Below are 22,091 nucleotides of genomic sequence, written 5' to 3'. Positions count from 1 at the left end.
TCTGTGTAAAAAAAAAATGACTTCATAAATAAATGGAACATCCAAATTCTAAAATAGCTGAGTTAGAATTGTCACCTGGTGCCTTAAAGGAGTCACAGATCGTGTGTCTCAGGCTGCCACTCTCTTTCAAGCGTAGGCACAACTGGGATGCATCCCATGACAGCCCTGCTGTTCTCCCTGGCTAAGAAGTGGGATGCAGGTGTATTGTGGGAAATGCTATTTTACAGTGGGCTCAGTCCATGGAGAACTAATGCATAAATAAATGAACCTACAGCTCCAGGAGCAACAGAAATCGATTTCTCAGTCAAAACATCTCTGTTAAGCAACTTTAACCATAACTTTCTGGGGAAAATAAACCTCCAAATTCATTCTGATTTAGGAGTACCATGATCCAGAATGCATAGTGGAATGAACTAGATAGCTTTAAACGTGCACGGATCTGTGAATCTTTTTGGAATGTGGTTTGGAGGTGTGGGGTTCACTTGTTAGTTTTACTGTTCGCTATTATCAGATAGCACAGCTGACATTAAACAGCCTGATTTGCTTAGGATGCTGTGGGTTGAAGTGTTCCCTAGAGAGATAAAACATGATCAAACACTATAGAAGGCAGTGGAGAACTTCAAAAGTGGTTAAGAAAACCAGGAGAAAGTACAACATTTATATTGAGGGGAGAGGGGGAAAGAACTACTGTGAGATGAATTATTACCCTTGGTACTGAAACAGGATGCAAGAACTAAATGAGATGCTAAGAAAACACCACTTGTGTGCACACACTCTACCTGGGAGGATGGGAAGCAAACTCTCTGTCTCCTGAAAACCTCAGGACTGCAATCTCACGACAAAGGCTGTGAAGAGAAAGAATCAATCAGTGTCACATTTGTCTTATTTACAGGATTTCTCATTTTAGGAATGCTTGATTTTGCTCTGCAAAACTCTTTGGTGACACCAATCACATCAAACACTCCCAAAGCAACAAAAAATAATCTCCAATAGTTTTATATCCTGGTTGGATCAAACTATGCAATATCAGATGACCTAGTTTCTCCGAACTGTTAGAGAAAGTGCAGACAAAATTGTTACACTTGAACACCAGGAGGATTCCAAGGGGAAGTAATAGGAGAGAACTTCCAGCTCTACTCCAGATGTCACCAGTTCTCAGACTCCACAGAGACACTCCAAAACTTCCCAGGGCAGAGAGCAGGAAGGAGTGTGAAACTGCCCCCGCACATGAAAGGGTACACAATTCTGTACCTTCTCAAATTCTGGTTGATGGCTCAGATAAAATCAGCTTACAGCAACAGTATTACCAAGTGTCAGTGTTAGTAATCATCTTGGAACATGTTCTTCACCTGCCCCACTACTGAGGTGATTCAACAGAAACCTCAGAACTTAATTCTCAGACTTGTATATTAGGATTAACCTCAGGGATTAGTCAAGACCTACATACCTGACTTGCACCTCTATCATCGTCTGGCAGGTATTTACTGATTTCAACAGACTGCAAATGCCGTTAACAGAGAGGCGGTTTTGACTGAGACTAAGAAAGACAAAAAAGGCAATTAGCTGGTCACCGAAACCACATGGCACTGCCCTGGCAGAAGCGGTCATCAGCATGCTGCAGGCTTGATGCCCTTTCCCTTCAGAAGTGGCATGGCCGAAAACACACAGGACCACTAACTCCTCCTGGGGAAGGGGTTTTAATGAAAGGGTACTTCAGCACTTCAGGTGCATTTACACCAGTTTCCACGCGTGATGCTCTGAGCAAGTGACTTAACTTCAGCCTGAACAGTCTTGTGGGCTGAGTCTCATCCTTCCTGAAGAGTACTCAGAGCTGCTTCTGTAGCACTAATCCAGGAGGAAAAGGCCTCACCCAGACACCTGCTCAGCATCTCTGTATGGTCCTTGCCAGGCTCAAGAAAAGAGGGCAATTTGGTTATCTGGGTTTTGTACAAGGCAACACTTACTCCAGCTGCTCTGAAATTGATATCCAGGGGAGGCTTTCCAGCAGGTAACTGCAGCCTTCATCTCCAAGGTTGTTACCTGATAAACTGAGGCATTTTCCAGTTAGCGGGGACTATTTTGAACAGTGTAAACAACAAAGCCCTCAAAATCTGCTTGCTTTCCCTTTCCTACAATTGCTTTTTAGCCTGGACTGGTTTTCTGTCCCAGATCAATCTTCCCTGCTTATCTCTGCATGGAGCAACTTCAGACAAAGAGCTTTATCTCTAGGACAATATGATTCACGCCTTAGCCCCAAACCCATCTCACTTTAGAAAACCTAAGTGGGAATATAAACCAACAAACAAAACGAGTGAGTGTTTACTGTCCTCCTGGAAGGAAGAATGGAAGGCAGAAAACACTGGATGACAAAGATCTCCAGATCCCAGTTCAAATCAGTGAGTTAGAAAAACAGGGTTTGAGATGTAGCTAAATTCAAGTTACAGTCCGGACTGAACTGTCTTGCAACAGATATTCCTCCATTTTCCAGGGCACACAGGCTATGAGAGCTTTACAGCCAAATCCAGGTGGCCTCATATATAGGCAAATAAGGGAAGGTAGGGATGATACTCAATGCAACGTGTACATTATGAAGTGGATATCTTGCCTCCCTCCACTCATTTCTCCCAATAGAGCTAGATAGTTTCAGAAGACAAAAGGGACAACACAAAAGCAATCTGTGTCACTTCACTGGCTCAGAGGATTTGCTGGAGGAGCTGTGCTTCTGGGACAGCCCCATCCTGTCTCCAGCACGCAGTACTGCTTGATAAGCAGGGTCTGCTCTGCAACTGGCATCTCTGGTTACAGACTCTGAGCCAGAGGCTGCAGTTGGCACAGGAATTGAAGGTTGCTCAGCATTCATCTCCTGCTGAACCTCACAAAAAATCCCTAAACAGGGCCCCACTAGAGATAACTGAGCGCTGGTACCATTCCTTGTGGTCAAGCCCCACGTCTCACTGCCCTCTACATGTAATATCCCCTGTCCCCCACCACCCACCTGCAGCCACTCAACAGGAAAGAAAGGAGGCACTTACTCCACTTCAGAGAGACAGGGGCAGCTCTGGAGAATGGCAACGATCTCCTTCACATGTTGGGCAGACAGGCTGCAATCCTGCAAGCTGCGAACAGCAAGCATTAAGGAGCAGTGAGGGCCCAGACATTTCTGGCATCTCTCTCCAAAGGAGGGCACAGAGCAGCCGTACCGAGGGAGGTATAACTCTGCTCTGCCACACAATCCTGGGCACGTTACTCTGTAGCCAGTGCTGCAAAAGGAGTGCAGAGGGATGCGCTTGCAGGGCGCTGTGCAAGTGCAACACCATGTGTAAGGGCTGCCTGGGACCGCCATGCATGGGGAGGGGACGGGTGTAATTGTTCCCGCTGTGCAGAGCAGTGAGGGAAAGAGAAGCAGGTAAGGGAAGGCCATTTCTCTGCTTTACCATGCTCAGATAACAAGCCTGAATTCTATTTTGTGAAAGCCACTACTCTCTTTTGGAGCCCAGGCAAGAAAGAAAACTATACAACTCATGCCTTTGGTAGCTATAAGAACATAGGGCAAGATGGGCATTATCAGGGGACCTCCACCTCTCTAGGGCTGTAGAGCCCAACACACAAGAAATAAAGCCACTGGCTGGGCCAGACAGGAATTTCTATTGTTATTTTTATTTACTGATTCAATTTTATTTCAAACTTTTTCATACGTGGAAATATCCTCTGTCCTTAAGGACCAACACATCTGCTATTCTTGTCCTTCCGTAGAACCTGTCATCAGAAAATCACATTCACCAGCAAGAATTTCAATGCCTTCTCTTACCATAACTTCACACATCTAGTTGGAATTATATGTTCCTTATTCTCTTCCCATCTCAAATCCAAAGATCTGCAAACAAGCAAAATATACGGCCTTTAATATGCCTTCACCAAATATCTGACAACTTGAACACTGGTTAGTATTTTCTGGAGGTTTCCTGGAAGAAACCACAAGCTCTGCGTTCTGTCCAACAGTACCATGCAAGGTTAAGTGATTTTCAAGATCCAGAAGAGCTCCATCAGGAGATGGGAGCACACGGGGTGTCCACACGGGATTTCACTGTATATTTGAATCCACTTGACAACCAAGCTCCAATTCAAAGGCACTACTAAGACGCAGGATGTTTTGCCTCCATGTGGGGTTGTGCCACCACAGGAAGGGACAAACATATCCATCTGTGCCAGGCTGCCTACAACAGCACAAGATGACTGTTCAGGCAGTGAGGTCCCTCGAGGACTGCACAACACAGGGCAAGATAAGTTCCCTCCCAGGGAACAAGAGATTGCTTTGTAGTTTCTTAATTAAGGTAAAATCCACCCTTCCCTCAAACGTATGCAGGAGCAGGGAGAAATAAGATCCAGCCAGAGAAAGAACAGTCTTTTCCTTCATTCATCCTCATTTTCAACTGTTTTTCAGCAGTTTTGCAACAGAAAAACAGCACTTCAAGCTTACACAGGCACCAAGGTGCTGCCTTTGTGGAAGTGGCTGGAAGGTCTGTGCAAAGACCAGCTACTTTGGTTACCTCTCTCCTTGCTCCAGTGGATCCAGCTCTGCCAGATGCAAGGGCAGAGGCAACCACCCCTGTCGCTGGGGTAGTTTACAGTGACACCAAGCTGATGGTTTGAATAAGCATAACTGAATACAGCACAACCCCAAGTAAGTTTCTTACCGTGGAACTTTCCCAGATGAGCCAGAAAAATATAAAATCACGGTGTTCCTCCTGAAAGAGAGATTCAAGTCAATGTTAGGGGACAGGTGGAAGGATACCATTTCTTTAGCAGAGGTGCTCAGTAAGGACTGGATGCTAGAGGGCCTGAACATCCGTCATGCTAGCACACTGCCACAGAGCAGCCATGGGGCTGGAGGGAGCAGGACACCCTGCACGCTGAACTGGGGCTGCAGTACGGACAAGAGACTAACACAGTTAAGAAGACTGGGCTGAGATTTTTTTTTTTTTTTTTTCAGTTTGTTGGAAAGAGGTTCGGTAGAAGCTCCATTCCAGCACAAAAAAAAAAAAAAAAAAAAAGAAAAAGAAAAAAAGAAAAAAAGAAAAAGCTGTATGCAATTTGACTTCCCTTGAGTTACACCAAGGTTTAATTTGGCCTGTTAAACTTACAACATAAGACAACCGTAAGAGCTAGGATTTAAAAATTGTACCCTTTCTCTGTCATCCTGGATCTTTGAAAACACCAAAACCTGTAGTTTGAAGGAACAGAGCTAGAACTACTTAAATCCATACCTTTTCAGCAAACTTAGCTGATTTATAGCAGATTTATGCTAGCTAGTAAAAGAATTTCCAGGTTGATATATTGCAGAGCTTAAAAGCAAGTTTAAATTCTATTATAAGAAGAAATATTACACTCTGCAAATCAAATATAGACCAAGGATAAAATGACCTATTAAAAAAATACAAAGAGGAAGCCTGCAATATGCTGAATTCAAATTTTATTCCAAACAGAAAAGAAATAGGAGTAAAATTAGGTTTTGTTGACTTTGATTATCCAACAATTAAGCTGTAAAACAGTGTCCATTTAAGAAGTCAGCATCTAAAGAAACAAGATATTGGCTTTTGTAACAGCTCTCACATATTGGTACCTGACATGCAGTTCAGTAGCGTTTTGACATGCGATGACTTCCTTTGCCAAAACAACAACAGCGTTCAAGGAAAGATCATTGTTGCTCAGACTGTAAACATGAGGAAGAACACAACCTCAGCTGCTGGACCCAACAGCACACACTTGGTTACACAAATGCCCTCTGCTGTGCGCCCCAAACGCCCTGAAGCACACTTTCTTTTAGTCAGGGGATTTCTCCAAAACCTCAGCATGTTGCATTTAGGACTCAACAAAAGCATTATCACGCCACAGTTGTTCTCTGCCAGCTAGAGCTCCCACGAATTTAGAATCAGAGATAGGTCCTTTATGTGCAACAGAAGAATCACTAACTGGTTTCGGGTTAGGTAGATGTCCGTTATACCTGTATGATTACACAATCGATCCACCGTGCAGTTACAACTCTTGCTATAACAAATCCAATTTAAGTACAGCATGCTAGTGTGGTCTAAACCCTGACATTTTAAAACATCCCTGAAGACACAATACTAGCAACCTCTGAGGATTTATTTTTTAATTGCATGTTTAATCTGTTTCATTACTTGTTGGACCTCATTAACTACAAAACGTAAGGTCTTGCTTCTACAAATCCCCTGCTGGCTTTCAGGGCCACAAAGCACCATTCCTGTGAGCTTCAAAGGAATCATCCATGACAACACTGTATGTGCGCAACAGAAATCCATGTAGGAATGAGGCTTAAAAATTGCACTGGCTTGCTGCCTTTTCCCTATGATAAGCTGCTTCACTGGGGACAGGCTGGCATGTACCACAAGCTGTTATACAGCAAGCCCAGGAAAGCAGAAGAGCAGGTACACTCCCCCTTTCCCCCCTCTTTCCACCATGCTTTTAAACACTTCTAATCATACTGCAAAGCCAGTAATTAATTCCTGGATGGAATCCAGCAATAACTGCAGGTATTTTTGGATTCATTTGCTTGCACCTGGGTGTATGTGGAAGACCTTTAAAGGCAGAGTCACTCCCTTTTGACAGGTAGGCAGGCAGTGCTGTGGCTTTGACTTCTTGCAGGAGCAGCACAGCTGTGTGGCTATCCCTCTCCTGTAATGCAAACTACGCTGAGACTCCAACACTTGCAGCAGCTCTGCTCTGCCTGCTGCTGCTGCTTAAACTGCCCATGACAGTTTTTCAAAGGTTTGAAATCCCTTCACAAATCAGGCTGGTTCTCTCCACCTAAAAAGATGCAGATCCATGTCAGGCATTTTCCTAGAAATCAGTCCCTCTCATTCAGCACTGTGCTGTTACAAGAGTGTTGCAAGGGGTACAGGAGAAGAGGGCTAACAAGAAGGCTGGGAATACTGGGATGGAGCCATCCTCTTTTATGCAGAGATGAGGCATCTCAACCTGAGCCTGACCAAGGGGAAGAGAGCTGAGGAGGCAGAAGAGGAAAAAGTCATGCCAGGCACCAAGTTGAGCACGTGCATTGTGATTCCTGGAGAGGTGTCAGTGGTGTCAGGACTCTCCTGAGATTATTTTAAAACACCTGGGTAAGAACTGTGAGGTTGAGTCCATCTCAAAGTGAGCCCGGCCTCCAGCACATCCCTGCTTGCACTTAAATGTCTGTGCCTCAGCTTAGTGCCCCGCGTGTCCCCCACAGGCATCTCTAAAAGTGTCACCCCTTACAGGGACATCCAGCAACTCTTCTCTGATGAGGATATAACGCTTTCTGATGCTATGCTTGGCTTCATAGTGGCTACCATTTTTAATAGGTTTAAGCCATCTTTACTCACTCTATTTTCTTCAGTTTTTCCATTCTGGAAAACAGGTCCATCACCCTCTTCACCTCTGGATCCCGTATCCAATTGTCCCGCAAGCTGTACACAGATTCATTCTCATTAGTATTCCAGGCCCCCAAGGAAGGAGTGGTTGATTTGAGGGTCACTGCCACAACACACTCACTTTATTTCCTCAAGCTGGAGGCACTGTGATGAAGCCTGGATCAAGTCAGTCATCCCCTCAGCTGTGATGCTCCCACCTGTCAACCTGGAAAAAGAAAGAATGATTCAAACCAAGCAGAAGGATCCCGTGCAGCACATGGCAAGCCTGTCTCAGATACGTTCCTGCACTGCACTCCCAGCACACCAACACAGAGAGGAGGTGGCCCGATTCTGCCACCTGCAACCAGCTTTATGTTCCTTTTCAAGCAGGCAAGGCAATACTTGATGCCAGCATAAAACCAGAGCCACACATATCCCTGCTGCTCTGCATAGCACTGCATTACTCTGTACAGTGCTGCACAGAGCAGATCAGCCTTGAGTGAGTGGGTGTCATTAAACTGGAAGCTAGAAACACGGGACAGATAGGAAGAGAGAAGGCTCTGACCTTTCAGCAAAGACTTACTCTAGTTTCTTCAGGCTCTCCATTCCTCGTAAGCTCTTTGAAAGAGCAGCAGCAAAGTCATTGCCGCATCTCCTACTATGAAAGCTAAAACGTGAGAAAAGGGAAAAGCATAAACACAACAAAAATCAAAATAAGCTAGCACACAGAGCAGGTTAAAACATGATTATAAAAAGCATTTAATTTCTTTCTTAACAGCCATTGTATCATGCTCTTTTTTGCAGCATCTTTATCTTTTCAAATATCTGGGTTTTTTTAAAAATGAACAATTAAACTTGCACGTCAACTGTAAATACCTCAAGAGGCAGGTACAGTGACACCACGGGTAAGAGTCAGTCCTATCGCATGTCCCACCACAGTCAGGACCCTGGAGACAAGGGAGATCACACGGGACAAACCAAACTCATACAAACAAAGAGTGTCTAACAGCTCCCATGTGATGAGCTGACGACTTACAAGAGGGTTGATTTCAGGCCAGATACTTTAAATTTGGATGGCAGAGTAGCCAGAGTTTTCCAAAATATAAGACACAAAGTTTTTCAGGGAAGTACCTCTTTTATAGAAGGAACCGGTGGTGCTGGAAAAACCAAACAGACAGGTAAGCTTTCAGGCACACAAGCTCTCCTTTGAATCAGCTGCAGAATGTTTTGATTACAGGAGGTATCGATACAAACCACCTTGGCTGCCCGTCTCCCACCATGTGTTTGGGGGCCAAGCAGAAACTCACTTACAGCCTTGTTGCCCGAATGCCACCCCCCCTGAACCAGAGGGATCGGGAACAAGCTGCAGACTGCAGTGGCATGACAGACATGGCCCGCAGTCATTAGGAATATGCTTGAGGTGATGCTGCTCCTTTAGATGGGTTCTGTACAAGAAATGCTTGAGGTCCCGCTGCCCTTTGCCCACCCTTCCAAGAGATAGTACTCAGAGTGCCAGTATCCTGCAGACCATGAACGAGAGCAGGCGTGGACTCAAGTGCATATGAGCTGAGGAAGAACCCAAAAAAAATCCCCTGTTCTGTTCTCCTAATGCAAAGGCATCTGCCTCATCTGGTCTCCGAAAGCAGAGGACTCCTTGCACTGCCCTGTGCCTGCATTGGCAATTTAGAGTTAGGATGTAGCATCAGAAAGCTTTTCTAACAGTAAATTAAATAGCATTCCTGCTCTTCTCAATGGTGGCAGAGAACAATTGATTACTGTCCTTTTTACAATGATATCACTATCCAGGAATGACAGTTTTCATGTATCTGTTTCTGCTCCACAGTAAACAACATCATTCCCTTCAGGACAAGGCAATTCTCACCCTGGCTGCTCCCCATCTTCTCCACATTAGCAAACTCTACACATATTCCTCCAAGTCATTCACGGAAGTACAGGATGAGACCTGTTCCACAACAGGATACCAAGAGATCCTCCTGGAGAAGTCCTTTCAGCATTACACCAAAGCACGGATGGAGAGCACCCGAGAGTGCAGCTGTCACCTCCTGTTCATCTGGTTTATGGTGATCTCACGTAGATCACAGCTTTCTCATTTGCTTGCAGGATTCGCCCTGCCTTTGCGTTATCAAGAAATGCCTATCATTTTCTGTTTCATCTACCGCACTAACTACCCTGTTATTTGATTGTTTTAATAAAAACAAAGCAACATACCAAAAACCACAGCCAGAATGGATTTATCACCTTTATATCCTTTAATCCCTCATAAATTATTTCGTCAATTTCTTCAGTATTGAAGTTATACTGGTCAGATTAGAATTTCTCACATCTTCTTTCCCTCCCTTCCAAAGAAATACTATGCCAGCCCTCCCAGCCCCTTAGTCCTCTCCATCCACCAGCTCACGGCACTCAGCGTGTTTACCTCAAGTGCTCTACGTTTTTACAGCCAGCCAGCAGCTCCAAACAGTCAACATCCACAAGACATCCTGCAAAATCCAACTCACTCAAATCCTGGCCCAAGTTTATGACAAAAACCAAAGCCGCCACATCCAGAGGTGTCAGTCTGAAGTTTTTAAACCTGTACTTGACGCTCAGCATGCTCCCAATGTGCTGGGCTACTTTGAGGTCTTGCGTTTCAAACGTGCAGTGGCAGAGCTCAATGACCTTGGGCCCCGTCAGACGAGTGGCTGCCAGTTTCTTGAGAGACTGCAGGATCGTGTCCTGCTTATCCTGCACCCAAGCTTCATCTTGCTCAGCCAGCAGCATGAGAAATGTCCTACATTCTTTTGATGACAAGCCTGAGAGGAAGATGTGAAAACTCTCCATGAATTCGGTCTTTGCCTCATTCTTTAAATTCCACTTTGACTTCAAAGAGAACTTCTTCTTCAGGTAGTTCTTGTCCACCCTTTTACTCACCATGAGACACAGTGCTGCAAAAAACTCCTGCAAGCTCAGGTGCACAAAGGCATAGCCCACCTCTGGGCAAGCGGCACTTGTCTTCACCTCGAAGACAGTCAGCAACCCATGTAAGGAAGCAAATTCCTTCACGTGCTCTGGAATATCACCAACATAAAACACAAGCTTCTTATCTTCCAGGCCTTTCAGTGCAAGATCGCACAGGCCCAAAATGGCCTCCTTGTTACAGTTCAGCTGAGTCTCCTCACCACCTGCACACTCTCCCTGCTGTTTGTTTATGAAGATGAGCAGCATTTTGATATAAAACTGTGTCATAGTCTGAGGAAGCTCCACACTCGTCTGGTGCTTAAGGAGCAAATACTCCAAACAGATGCACACAACGTTACACAGAGCAGGGATGAGGCACATGCTCAGGAGCTTGGTGTTGTTTTTCAGGTGAGCAATGGCTTGTTCTTTGAATGAATGCTGACGAAAATAGTGGCCGACGTATTCCTCAACCTTCTCATGGTCAAATCCCCGAACTTCTGCTAGCAGACCTACTGTGTTTAATAGGAACTTGGGCAGTCTCTTAGGTCGGCTAGTAACCAACACCGTGCAACCAGGCAGGAGCTTGCCCCGACAGAGGTCTGCAAAGAGCTCAGATATGGACACACGGGAGGCAAGAGCTGGGCCTCCCCTAGAAGAGGACGACACATCCATGTTAGCTGCAAACTCATCCAGCCCGTCAAAGATGATTAGCGTACGCCAGGCATTTTCCAGGAGGTACTGGAACACTGCATCAGGACTGTCTTCTGGCTGAAGGAACAGGTCAAACAAAAACTCCTTCAAAGTGAATTTTGTTTTTAATAAATTCAGCTGCCGAAACTCAAACAGGAAAGCGAAGAGAAACTGAGGCAGGGCACCTTCTGCCCATTTCTGACAAATCCTGTGCATCAGCATGGTCTTGCCTGTACCTGGTTTACCAAACAAAAAGATTACCTTTGTTGTGCCCGATGGGACCACATTACAAAACAGGTCAGACATTTTCATGGCTGTATCCACATGCTCTTCGGGTTCAGGGGCACCTGCCACATCCTCCTGGGATTTATCTGTTTTCTCTTTCAAGCGGAAGGCTTTGCTCTGCTGAATTATAAGGTTGACAAAGGCTTGGTTGAAAGCTAGTGGCTGTGTTTGTTCCTGCGCTGCTGCTGGTCTCCTGCTTCCATATCTCTGGCAGATAGATTTGATGAGGAGGTGCCGGTATTTTTCAGGTGAATCTGATAGAAGACAACAGAGTGAGTACAAGGGTGAAAAAGTTAGTTCTGAGACATGACAGACCCAAAATAAGACCTCTTATATGCAAAAAACCAATGGCCCTTATCAGAGGCTGCTCCACAGAGCTAGGTGGAGATGATGAATTCTAAACACATGAAAATAACCCATAGTTTTTCCTGGTTTTGCACAGGGGCTAAAGAAGAAGAAAATTCAGGGAAAATGTGAAACAGTTTTATATATGTATTAAATCATATAATCTCTTTAAGATGTTAATTAGGTATTGGTGTATTAGGCATACAATTCCCTGTTCACCCATGCTGGCCTCGTGCCGTGCTTGCTCAGCTATTTGCACCTGGGAACAGACAGAGCTTTTGCTCTTAAGAATTTGAGATGGCTGATGGTATCAGCCCTTCTCTGTTGAAGAGAGAGCAGTGGAGATAACCAAGGGCGCTGAACATCTTCTGAAGAACCCTATCCTCACTGTTGTTACCTTTGCCAAGTTTTGCCAAGGGACAAGACCACCTGGCCTCCCGTGAGCATCTCCTCATGAACTTTTCTCTATGCAAACTTTCCTTCAAAAACTGGCTTCAGCCCAGCTGCAGCTGCTAGCTTTGCCATTCTCTCTGTGTTCCCCCACCAGGCACTGGGCAGCACTGGACCGTGGGGATTGCAAGGCTAAAAACAGAGGTAGAAAAGGGTAAGTAAGGGCAGATGATAAAGGAAAGGATGTGGACACTGGGTTCATACAGCCCACAGGTCTGCTCAGGGTACCCAGTCTTTTCCTGGAATTACTCTGGCTCAACTTTGTAACTGAATAGATGAGTGATGACATCTCTAAATTAGGAGTGAGCTGAAATCACACAAGTTTTTTATGAGACAGAGAAACTGTGGAGCCTTTAAGGGGTTTTAAATTGTCAGTAGGCCGCCTGACTGGCTTAAAGGAAAGCAAACAAATACAGGGGTGACCTGCAACCGAATGCTTTACTGGATATCACACTTTAAGGGAGTTCTTAGCCTATGCCATCTCTATCCCTTCTTCTCAGGTAGATTTAATGTATCTCTGAAATGGAAATGGATGGGGTTTGTTATTTGCCAGGTCCTGTTGTCTGTATATTTTATACCTGTTGCATTAAGAGTTTATGCAGCTACTAAACGAAAGTTTGCCTCAATGGAGGAGGTTGATTTCTTGGGTGTTTCTACAAAGCAGTTAAATAGGTCCTCCCTCAGAGGAAAGCACACCATTGCTCTGCTTCTGGAACATCTACATACCTAGTCGCTGCCGTTTAACATCCTTATCACTCACAGAGCCGCGGTCATGGCGACATCGAGCAAAGCCTGAAAATTGCAAAGTCAGAAACATGTAAAAGAGCATTCTGAATGACATCTTATTAAAGCTGGGCAAGACTCCCCAGCAAAGCATTTGAGGGGTGGAAGAGGCAAAATCAGAGAAACAAAACTATTTGCAAATTCAAGCTGGGTTTACAGAACTGATTTTGCAAATGTTGAACTAAAAGCAGAGCTGCATTTAGCTACAGAAAGACAGCTTGGACGGATCCTCATGAGGCTAATCCATCCTCTTGTCCCACCTCCAATATGCTGCAGCTCTCAGGAGTGACCAAGGGGTCTGGGCTTTAAAGACCTTCAGTAATGGAGATCCCCAAACTTCTCCAGGCAATTAATTCCAACACTTCAGTTTATTTATATATCTTGCCTGCCACAGTGTGATCTACTGCTTTCCACTTGAGCGTTTCTTCAAAGAAGTCAAGCAGATCCTTCCTCCTCCCTGGGACACACAATCAGCTACAAGGATTCAATGTTTATCTAATACTGGAATATGACTTTGTAATTTACAGTGCTGTTAATATCCAAATCTTACCATTCTTAGCCAACAGCAGCCAGGACATCAGAAACAGGGAGATACAAGCTTCTGGTGGAAGCCTGGCTTTGAAAATCCTTGCAAGAAACCACATTAATTTTAAAATTAATGTGGCAGCTTTCTGGGATAATCTGGATTCCCTTTGCCACTGCCTCCACCGTATACCCTCTCGCCAAGCTGGATGCCAGAATCACACCCTTTCTCTCTCTTTCTGATGTGAGGCTGTTCCCATGGGGAGGACCTGGGCTGATGTTTCATTTTCTGGTGACTGAGGAGGTGACTCAGAATTCAGCAGCTTGCAGTTATTCCAGCAGCTGTCACACGAGGGACATCGCTCAGTGGTGGCACATACCTTCAATATTTTCACATTGCACCAAAGGCTTCTGACTGACATCCAGGTGACAGATGCTGCTGCAAAGTGCCAGGGGAAGAGGAGGCACCTTGAAAACAAATCCCTCATTTCGTGATCTGCACTGAGTGGGAAGGCCTCGGTCCCAAATCCACCCCCGAAGAAAGCCCTAGAACTACTACTATCCATTCTTTTAAGCTTTGATTCTGATAACTCTGCAATGGTTTCTGCTGAATCAACTCCCGAATAGCCTTCGTGCTCTTCCTTTAAAAATCAGACCAACTTCCTCCACTCACCAGTAGCCAACCACAGTAAATGCGCAACAAGTGGGGATTTTGCAAAGTATGTGGGAGATTCCCTTGGCTAGAGAAGCTAAAATGAGCAAGTTCCTTGGCAGAATCAGGGCTAACAAGGCTTTTCTGAAATTCAGGGAGAGAAAATGAAAGAGAGGAGGTTCATCTGGAAAGCACCAAGAACAGAATATCAAACCTGAAGTTGCAGTGGCTTCCCAACAACTTGCCAGCACTGTGGTCAATGTGTGGGACACTTGTAGCCCTGACTAGGCCATGGGCACAGAAGATAAACTCCAAAAACACAGCACCCCAGGCTCTGTTCCAGCCTTACCTTTTGGCACAGATGAGCAGGCACTCACATCTCTGCATGCTTCTTGCTCCTGGCTTAAGTTACCTAAAGGAGTTGAATTGGAAATGAAATACAGTTACTGCAAGCATCCTGCTTTTGAAAACTGGGGTGCTGCTGGCCAAAGCCAAAGGGCAAGCAGCTCACAACACACACAGTGGCACAAACCAAGACTCAGTATAAGGGCTGATGCAACACAGCCAGGTTTCAGGCTCCCCATCTGATGTTTTGCTTTCAGTTTGCTCTAAACCACAGTTAACCTATGCTTTCAAGAGAGGAGGGAAACAACTCTTCTCTAAGATACGTGCAAACTCAGAGCATGCATGGCTTTGGCTGATCTAAAGCCATACTGTAGCTAAAAAGGGAAGCCCTACTCTTCCCCATTTCTGCAAAGAAGGATTTTGTATCACGTTTCTGTGATGAAACCACTGGCAACACAGTCAAGGGCCTTTCCTGACCCACTGCATGGCTCAGGCTGCCACAAAACCCCACTCAGCACAGCCAGCCCCACGGACAATGTTTACAGAGCTTCAGAGGGAGATCCTGCTCAGGTCAAACAGGAGTCCACATACCACCAGGACACTCTGTTCAGTTAAACTCATGCTTAGAGTGAAAAATGGAAGCGTTGCTCTCCAATATCAGATGGGAAGCCTTCATACGCTAATCCATTTTGGAAACTAAGTCGTTTCCAGCATTTCCCAGCTGGGAGGGCAGGCCAGTATGCTGGTATTTCTAGCTCTAGCATCAGCGCAAAGCAACAAAGAATAAGACTCCAAATGGGCACACTTGCTGTGCCACAGTCTCACACAAAATCCATTCCACAGCTCGAATATCCCAACTCCTGGCCCATGTGCCATGTAAAGCAAAGTAAGCCAGTTCCGGTGCTGGAAGACTTGATCCCATTATTTCTCCACTACACAGCCTGAGCACTGCTTGGGCCACCCCCTGGACTGGTTTTAGTCTGCATCAGTTCTCCAGTCTCACTCACCATGCAGACAGAAACTCTTTTCCTCAGGAGTCACTCCGGCTAAGGCAATCTAACAGTTAACCTTGCCTAACCCAAGACTGCTTTGCTGCTGTAAAGTCTGGTCCCCTGTCATCCTCCTGCAAGCCACCAACTCCCACCTGCACCCCTGGGACAGCCCCTGCAACCACACAGCTACACAGAGGGTCAGGGTTAATGGAAAGCCACCCCTAGAGCAAAACCAAAAGCAATTAATCTTCAGAAGGATCAGTGATGCCGAACTGTTAATACTACTGTTAAATAAGAATAAGCCAACTCCAAAACCTTGAGAGATGTCTTCTTTTATGATATGCTACAGCATTAAAAGGCTGAAATCTGTTTTTGATTTTTTTTGAAGTCCTGAGAGAAAGCCCCCATCAGTCCTTGTTCCCTGTTACTTGTCTGGTCTTCCGCTTCCACCTTTGCAAAAGTAACTGCTGCTGCAGTTGGCTACCAAAGGCTGCATCACCCACCTGACACAAGTAATGACTTTCCTGCAGAAGAATTAATAATCAGATAACGTAAGCCAGTAAGGGAGAGGTACAGCTTAGTTGGTGCCACAGGCTTTCATAAAGGAGAGCATGTGCACGTCTACAACGTAACACACAGCATATCGACTGCGCTCTTTACAGATCATGAGATTAAAGCTACTGCCCCAACTGATAATGAGAGATAAGGGAAAGTAGTTTTCTTGTCATGTATTTTAAGACTTCTGTATTTCTTGCCTTTCTGGATCAGGAAAATAAAAAATAGCAACTAAAACTACACAGAACAAAAAAGTGTTTTTTTCTTCTTCAAATAAATTATCAAAAAATTTCATCTTAGCTTTATTGGAGAAGGGGTACACAATTTTTATTGGTTTTGGCTTTTTGTGTCTGGGGGTCTGGGTTTTTTTTATCTCGACTTACATTTCTAAGCCAAAAGTTCTACTTCCAAGAAAAAAATACCACAACGAATTTCAGCAGTTTCAAAATTTTCCTTCAAGAAATCTGGAAGAGAAAACCTGGCAAAATAAACTTGCTCACCGGGAAATATGGACTGAAGCTAAATTTTCTGATTAAGGAAAATTATTGCCAAGCTCCTGAGCTACTATCGCATCAATGTTTTCTCTCTCACAGCTATCGTGACACTCTCTCTTCACCCTCACAAAAAGCAAGTGGGAACCCCTACAGCACAGCACAGATTTTCCCCTACATTTCAAACAGACTCCAGAACACTACTTTCTCTCTGGGCAAAGTGACTTTGCCCTGGGGGACACGTCCAGTTCAGGAATCCAGATGATATGACTGCGCAGGTTCCCACCAGGTCCACAGAACCCTCCATCCTCAAATCAGGCTAATTTGTATTGAAAGCAAAGAAAGTTCCCACCAACACCAGCAAGGCATAGCAGTGGTGAAAAAGCACATCTGAAAACATGAACTATTGCTGTTTGCTGGCAATAACTATTTTTGAAGGGACTGATCTTAGCGCAGAGATTATGGTGAAAGAGAGTCAGGGTGAACCAGAAGGAAAGTCAGATCATTTTTTAAACTAAGTGGCTTGGTTAAAAAGGCTTGTAGCTGCCTGGACACAATGGAGATGACTGCCACATCTCGCTGCCGAGGCACTGACAGCACAAGCAAGGGCACTGGTGGTCTCACTGCCTAGACTGGTCTGTTGGCTGGGGGGGGCCAAGGCATTGGCAGTATTTGGAGACGGTCAGAGGAAGCTGGCCCGATCTCCGTTACCTTCTCCCGCAGTACTTAGGAGCAGGATCTCCAGATCCAGGGGGAGGTCACAATCCATGCAGAGGTGCTGTGCAAACTGTTTCCAGGTGGCAGGGCCAGCCTTCTCCAGCAGGTCAAGGAGCACCGAGACCTTTTCTTTGTGGTCAGTGATGCCATCCAGGCCACTCAGGTCCACCTCTGGGAGGAAGCGCCGGGAGGTCGTGAGCAGCCAGTTAGGATGGTGACTGAGGAACTCCACTAGCTGGGGGCAGGCACTTGCTACAGCTGCTTCCAGGTCTAGATCATCATTCTGAAGTGGGGGCTAAAGGGATGAAAGCAGAAAGGGTAGCAATGGGCATCAGAGCAGGAGTTCTTCAACCACACAGCCCTGCTGTTGAGCAGCCAGCAGAGCCCTTGACAACCTGATCTGCTTTTCTGCCCCTTGGTCTAATCCAGAATTTCTTACCTGCCTTATTCTCACAGTGCTGTGCAGTAAAACCCAGCCCAGCCATTACGTGGTGCAAGGACCATAGTGCTTGCGTGCACAGTCCCTAATGCAGTGGTACTGCAAGGGACAGGAGCAAACAACAGGAATCACTCTCTCTGGCATCACTCAGGGAGAAGCTGTTGACATCTCTATAGCTGCAGTGGCCATCTGCCAAATACAACACCTCAGGCATCTTTCACATGCAGCAGGACCTCTGGGGGGCATGGGACTCTAAGAGGAGAGTATTTCCCTAGACAAAGGGGTCAGGCAGCTGTTCTGGCTGCTTGTTTTGTGGGGATGAACAACTCTTTTCTGCTTTGGTGACAATGTCACCCCCCACTTCCACCTCTTTCCTTCAGCAAAGCCACACACATACGGTCTCCTACCTGCATTGTTGTGCGGTCCACCTCCTTTCAGCTGTCAAGTGCAAATGTGGCTTCTGCTCCATACCTCAATGAAGAACTGACCTGCTAATGGCAGTATTTCAGCACATAGTGACACCCCAACGCGTGGTGCATGTCAATACGCAGTTGCCTCACTCAGTGCAGAAGCCTAGGGATGATAACAACAGAGCAGAATGCAGCTATGAAAGGGTCACAGATCTAGAAGCTGACTCTGGAATCAAAGGCAGAGACGTGGAGCTTTTCACCTCTAGCAACCTTAACTCAAACCAGCAGTGACCACAAAGTTTGGGCATTTGAGGATTCACTACTGATGTGATGAAAATGCAGGATTGAGACTTGTACCCTAAGATGCAAGCGAAGGCAAGCTTTACAGGATCACTTCAAGGGAATCACAGCTTTCCTGCTGGCACTGCCCAACTTGAACTAGTCTTCTACGCCAGCCTGCTCCTCTTAGCCCCTCCATGGACATTGATGCAGCAGCTTGCTCAAGTCAGGCAGTAGGTCTCAGACTCCTGTGTGTGGTGTGGGAAAAACTCCCCCAGCTACTGTAACAGCTGAGTTTATGTGGGGTGGGGACGGGACAGCGGCCAACCTAGTCCAGCAAAAAACCAGCAACACCATTGAGTGGAAGCATCCTGTTGGGTAGAATAATTTAATTTGCTAATGAGGCTGGTGCCCACAGCAGCATTCCCTAGTAGCTGCCATTTTTTGAACACATTCCCTGCCCAGCCACAACCAGGGAGGAAAGACAGGGGAGTCATGCTGGAGAGCCCACCTAATGTTCAACCCTCACCCATCAGACATGCTCTCCTCCACACCAACCATTCAAATCTACAGTAAAATAAGCCACAGGCCTTCAGGTTTTTTATTTTTACTGTCTTCTTGACCTGGCCAAAGAGGAAAGCGGGAGACATCTATGGAGCCAAGGGAAGAATTCAAAACAGAAGTGGAAGACAGAAGGATGCTCTGATGGAAAGAGTCAAGACTTTCCCATCTGAGCAGGGACAACTCCTAATTCATCAGAAAGTTATGCTCGTGGTGGGGTGACCTCACAGCACAGCCATGCCCCTCCCTGGGGAACGTTGCATGGAAAGAACATCACCTCCCCACATCGCTGCTGGGCATGGAATGCACCTAGAAGCTGAAGACAAAACAAAGGTCGGAGCACTGAAGGTAAAATTCCTCAAGACATTTGTCCTTCTCATGTGTAAGAGGATACCCCTTTACCCCATAATCCAGCACCGCTCTCTGCCCTCTCCATACTGCCTCTTCAAACAACCTTGCACGTTTTGAGACTGAGGCAAATTCAGCAAAGGGATGTGATAGGAGTGCTGCAGACGGGTGGAAGGGACCTCATCAGCCTCTTCTGTTCCTGTGCTCTGAAAGCCAAGCAGATAACCGACAAGAGCACAGCTGGTGATACTGTATGCTCTTTAACGAACCTCTCACTCTTCAGATCAAAACCATGTCAAGGTCGGTTATTATGCAGTTTCAGCATACACCGTTGTACTACAGTATCACTAGAAGAAATACTTTATCCAGGGTTCCTATTCCAGATCAAGCTTTCAGGATGCATTACATAAAAAGTGAGGCAGCTTTAGAATCCATCAAAACATGGGTTGCAAAACCCCCAGTTTGCAAAAATTCTCTTAATGCCTGTCATTCACTATTCTAACCAGAACAACAAAAAAGTTCCTGGTGAAATGCCAAGAAATTTGGGCTTAACCAGGTGCTTTCTCCTCAGGCTAAAAATGATGCGAAAACCTGAAATTCGGAACCTTCTTGGAAAGGAGTCTGCAAGTTTTCATTCCAAATGTTTTAGTATTTTTATATATATGTATATATTTATAATATAAATGTTATATAAAATATAACATTTTATAAAATGTATAAATAGTATGAATGTTACGTAACACCTTGTCTTATCAATTATATAAATAAAGAATGTTAACAGTAACAAATGCATTAAAATAAAAGAAACAATGTTTCAATTAACTGCAAAGCTTAAAGGAAAATGTTCAAACATCTCAAATTTAAGCAAAAGGCAAAATAACAGGGCTTCCTGCAAAACAAACTTCATGTCCCAGTAGGCTAATGGGTCAACTTTTAGGAACTTTCACTTTACTTTTCTCCAGCCAAAACCAGAAATCCCCTGACTTTATTCCCCTGATGACCAAGAGTGAAGTTGTTCACATATAAATAACTCCGACCTTAATGCTAATGAAGACTGAAAGCCATTCAGGCAAAGAGTAGACTCACATGAATTAAGGACTCATATTCAAGAGCAAAACAACACTGAAAAGTTGGATGAATGCTCAGGCAATAGTGCACAGCACAGCGGCTACAGGTCTGCTAAATGAGACCATCAGAAATAACGGCAGCAACCTACAGTAAAATGCCTCTGAGCTCAAAAGCAAGCACAAAAAACTCCCAAGAAGAGCCAGAAAACTTTTAGGCCTTGCCCTAACCCTTCAAATGCAGAAACATCATTAAAACACATCACAAAAATAGACCTCCCCTGCCCAACTTGGTTTTCACACCGCTCCCAGCCAGGGAAAGCAAAAATGAAAGGTGAAGCTCCCTGTTGCAAATCTACCAACTTCTTGCATAATGGGATGATCACATGCTCCTTACATGAAAGCCCAGAAACAGAGCGGCAGCACCAAAAACAAGGGGGGTGTCACAAAACTGAGGAACTGGGGGACAACATCCACGGTGTTGACTTCTTTGCTTGCCAACCCCATGTTCTCCCGAGGCACACAGCCCTCCTGTGCCTTAGGGACCAGCTGAACAAAAGACAGTGCAAACTGAAAGTGAAGACAGCCAGGAATTCCCCAACTGCAACTGACCAACGGCAAACACACCCCATCAGAACAACTGACGAGTGTTACACTACTCTAAAATCTATAGCTAAAAGATAATTTAGGTGAAGCTTTTGGGGAGTGGTCCAAAGAAACGAGACCTGGAGGCAAACACCCCCTGTGGAGTAAACTCTGGGTTGCTGTTAATGGTCTTGCAACTAGAATATTTTTATTTATATGTATATATGTGATGATTCTGGCACGTGAGGAATAGCCTAATCACACCTAAGTGAAAAAAGCAACCTGTCTCTCCTTTGGAGCGGGGAAAAGGTTTAAGTAAGAATGCAGCAGATGTAAACAATTTGAGGAAAAATCCCAGGTTTTTAGATAGAACTGTGCATGCAGCAATCTCCAGGTAAGGTGCAACAAGCAAGCATTACTAGGATTTCTCCAGATGCCTGGAAGCTACACTGGGAAGCTGGATGTGGTCTGTCTCTGAGTCCCAGGCAAGTCAAGCTGGCACACAGTGCCGTTTCATGACCTTTTTACCAGAAAAAACCCACGAAACACTAAATGACCAGGTCTGGGCAGAGACGCGTGCCATGGGGGTCTCGCCTGCAGCGCGATGGGCGGGTGGGAGCAGCTGGGGAGGCAACGGGCTGCACCTGCTGCCCCGGCCCATCGCACCTCCCTCCCCGCCAGGCCAGCGGCTGCCGCAGCGTGGCCCTCGCAACCCCTCTGCGGCCAAACTCCCGCCCGAGAGCCCCCAGCATCCCCCGGCCGGCGGCCGCGCATCGCCCCAGGCAGCACCGGCCGCGGTGCCGCCAGCGCCCGCAGCACGGTCCCCTCGTGGGGGCCGCCGAGGCGCCGCGCAGCCCCGTACCCCGCCTGCAGCGGCACTCACCCGGCCGGCCGGCCGCTCCAGCGCGCTGCCATAGCGCGGCTCAGCCCGCGCCGCCGCGAAACCGAAACCGGCCGGCGGCGAGGCCTTGCCGGGAAAGCACGTGGGGCGGCGGCGGTGCCCGCTCTGCGCCGGGCGGGCCGGGCGGCGCCGCCATCGTGCGGCGGGGGCTCCGGCGAGGCGCGGGCCGTGGGGGCGGCGGGGGGTCACCGCCGCGGGGTCACCGCCGCTTCCCGGCCGCTGGCCCCTTGGGCACAGCCCCCGCGCTGGGGCAGCCTGTCACCCCCCAGGGGCCGCAGCAACCACCTTCCCCCGGCAGGGCAAGGCGGCC

General features: G+C 46.3%; 1 protein-coding gene across 6 annotated transcripts in view; it reads right to left on the bottom strand.

Moving 5' to 3' along the window:
* NLRC5 (NLR family CARD domain containing 5) overlaps positions 1-21,860 on the bottom strand; it is a 51,495-nt gene extending 29,635 nt beyond the window's left edge. For 3 of the 6 annotated variants that reach the window (XM_040615643.1, XM_040615642.1, XM_040615644.1), the window contains exons 1-15: positions 18,041-19,906; positions 17,189-17,489; positions 14,444-14,506; positions 12,864-12,929; positions 9,847-11,596; positions 7,993-8,076; positions 7,552-7,635; positions 7,383-7,466; positions 5,621-5,710; positions 4,695-4,745; positions 3,809-3,874; positions 3,033-3,116; positions 1,965-2,048; positions 1,448-1,537; positions 780-845 (exon numbers count right to left, since the gene is read on the bottom strand). In XM_040615643.1, the coding sequence (XP_040471577.1) occupies positions 780-845; positions 1,448-1,537; positions 1,965-2,048; positions 3,033-3,116; positions 3,809-3,874; positions 4,695-4,745; positions 5,621-5,710; positions 7,383-7,466; positions 7,552-7,635; positions 7,993-8,076; positions 9,847-11,596; positions 12,864-12,929; positions 14,444-14,506; positions 17,189-17,489; positions 18,041-18,046 (2,969 nt within the window). In that variant the 5' untranslated portion in view covers positions 18,047-19,906. Of the gene's footprint in view, positions 1-779; positions 846-1,447; positions 1,538-1,964; positions 2,049-3,032; positions 3,117-3,808; positions 3,875-4,694; positions 4,746-5,620; positions 5,711-7,382; positions 7,467-7,551; positions 7,636-7,992; positions 8,077-9,846; positions 11,597-12,084; positions 12,240-12,863; positions 12,930-14,443; positions 14,507-17,188; positions 17,490-18,040; positions 19,907-20,692; positions 21,648-21,763 lie in introns of those variants that run through there. The other 3 variants (XM_040615639.1, XM_040615641.1, XM_040615645.1) reach the window with 3 other exon arrangements.
* Between the last annotated feature and the right edge of the window lie 231 nt (positions 21,861-22,091).

Source organism: Falco naumanni, chromosome 15, assembly GCF_017639655.2.
Source record: "Falco naumanni isolate bFalNau1 chromosome 15, bFalNau1.pat, whole genome shotgun sequence".
Classification (NCBI taxonomy): domain Eukaryota; kingdom Metazoa; phylum Chordata; class Aves; order Falconiformes; family Falconidae; genus Falco; species Falco naumanni.
The sequence above is the reverse complement of the archived record's forward strand: the minus strand, read 5'-3'. Positions and strand labels throughout refer to the sequence as shown.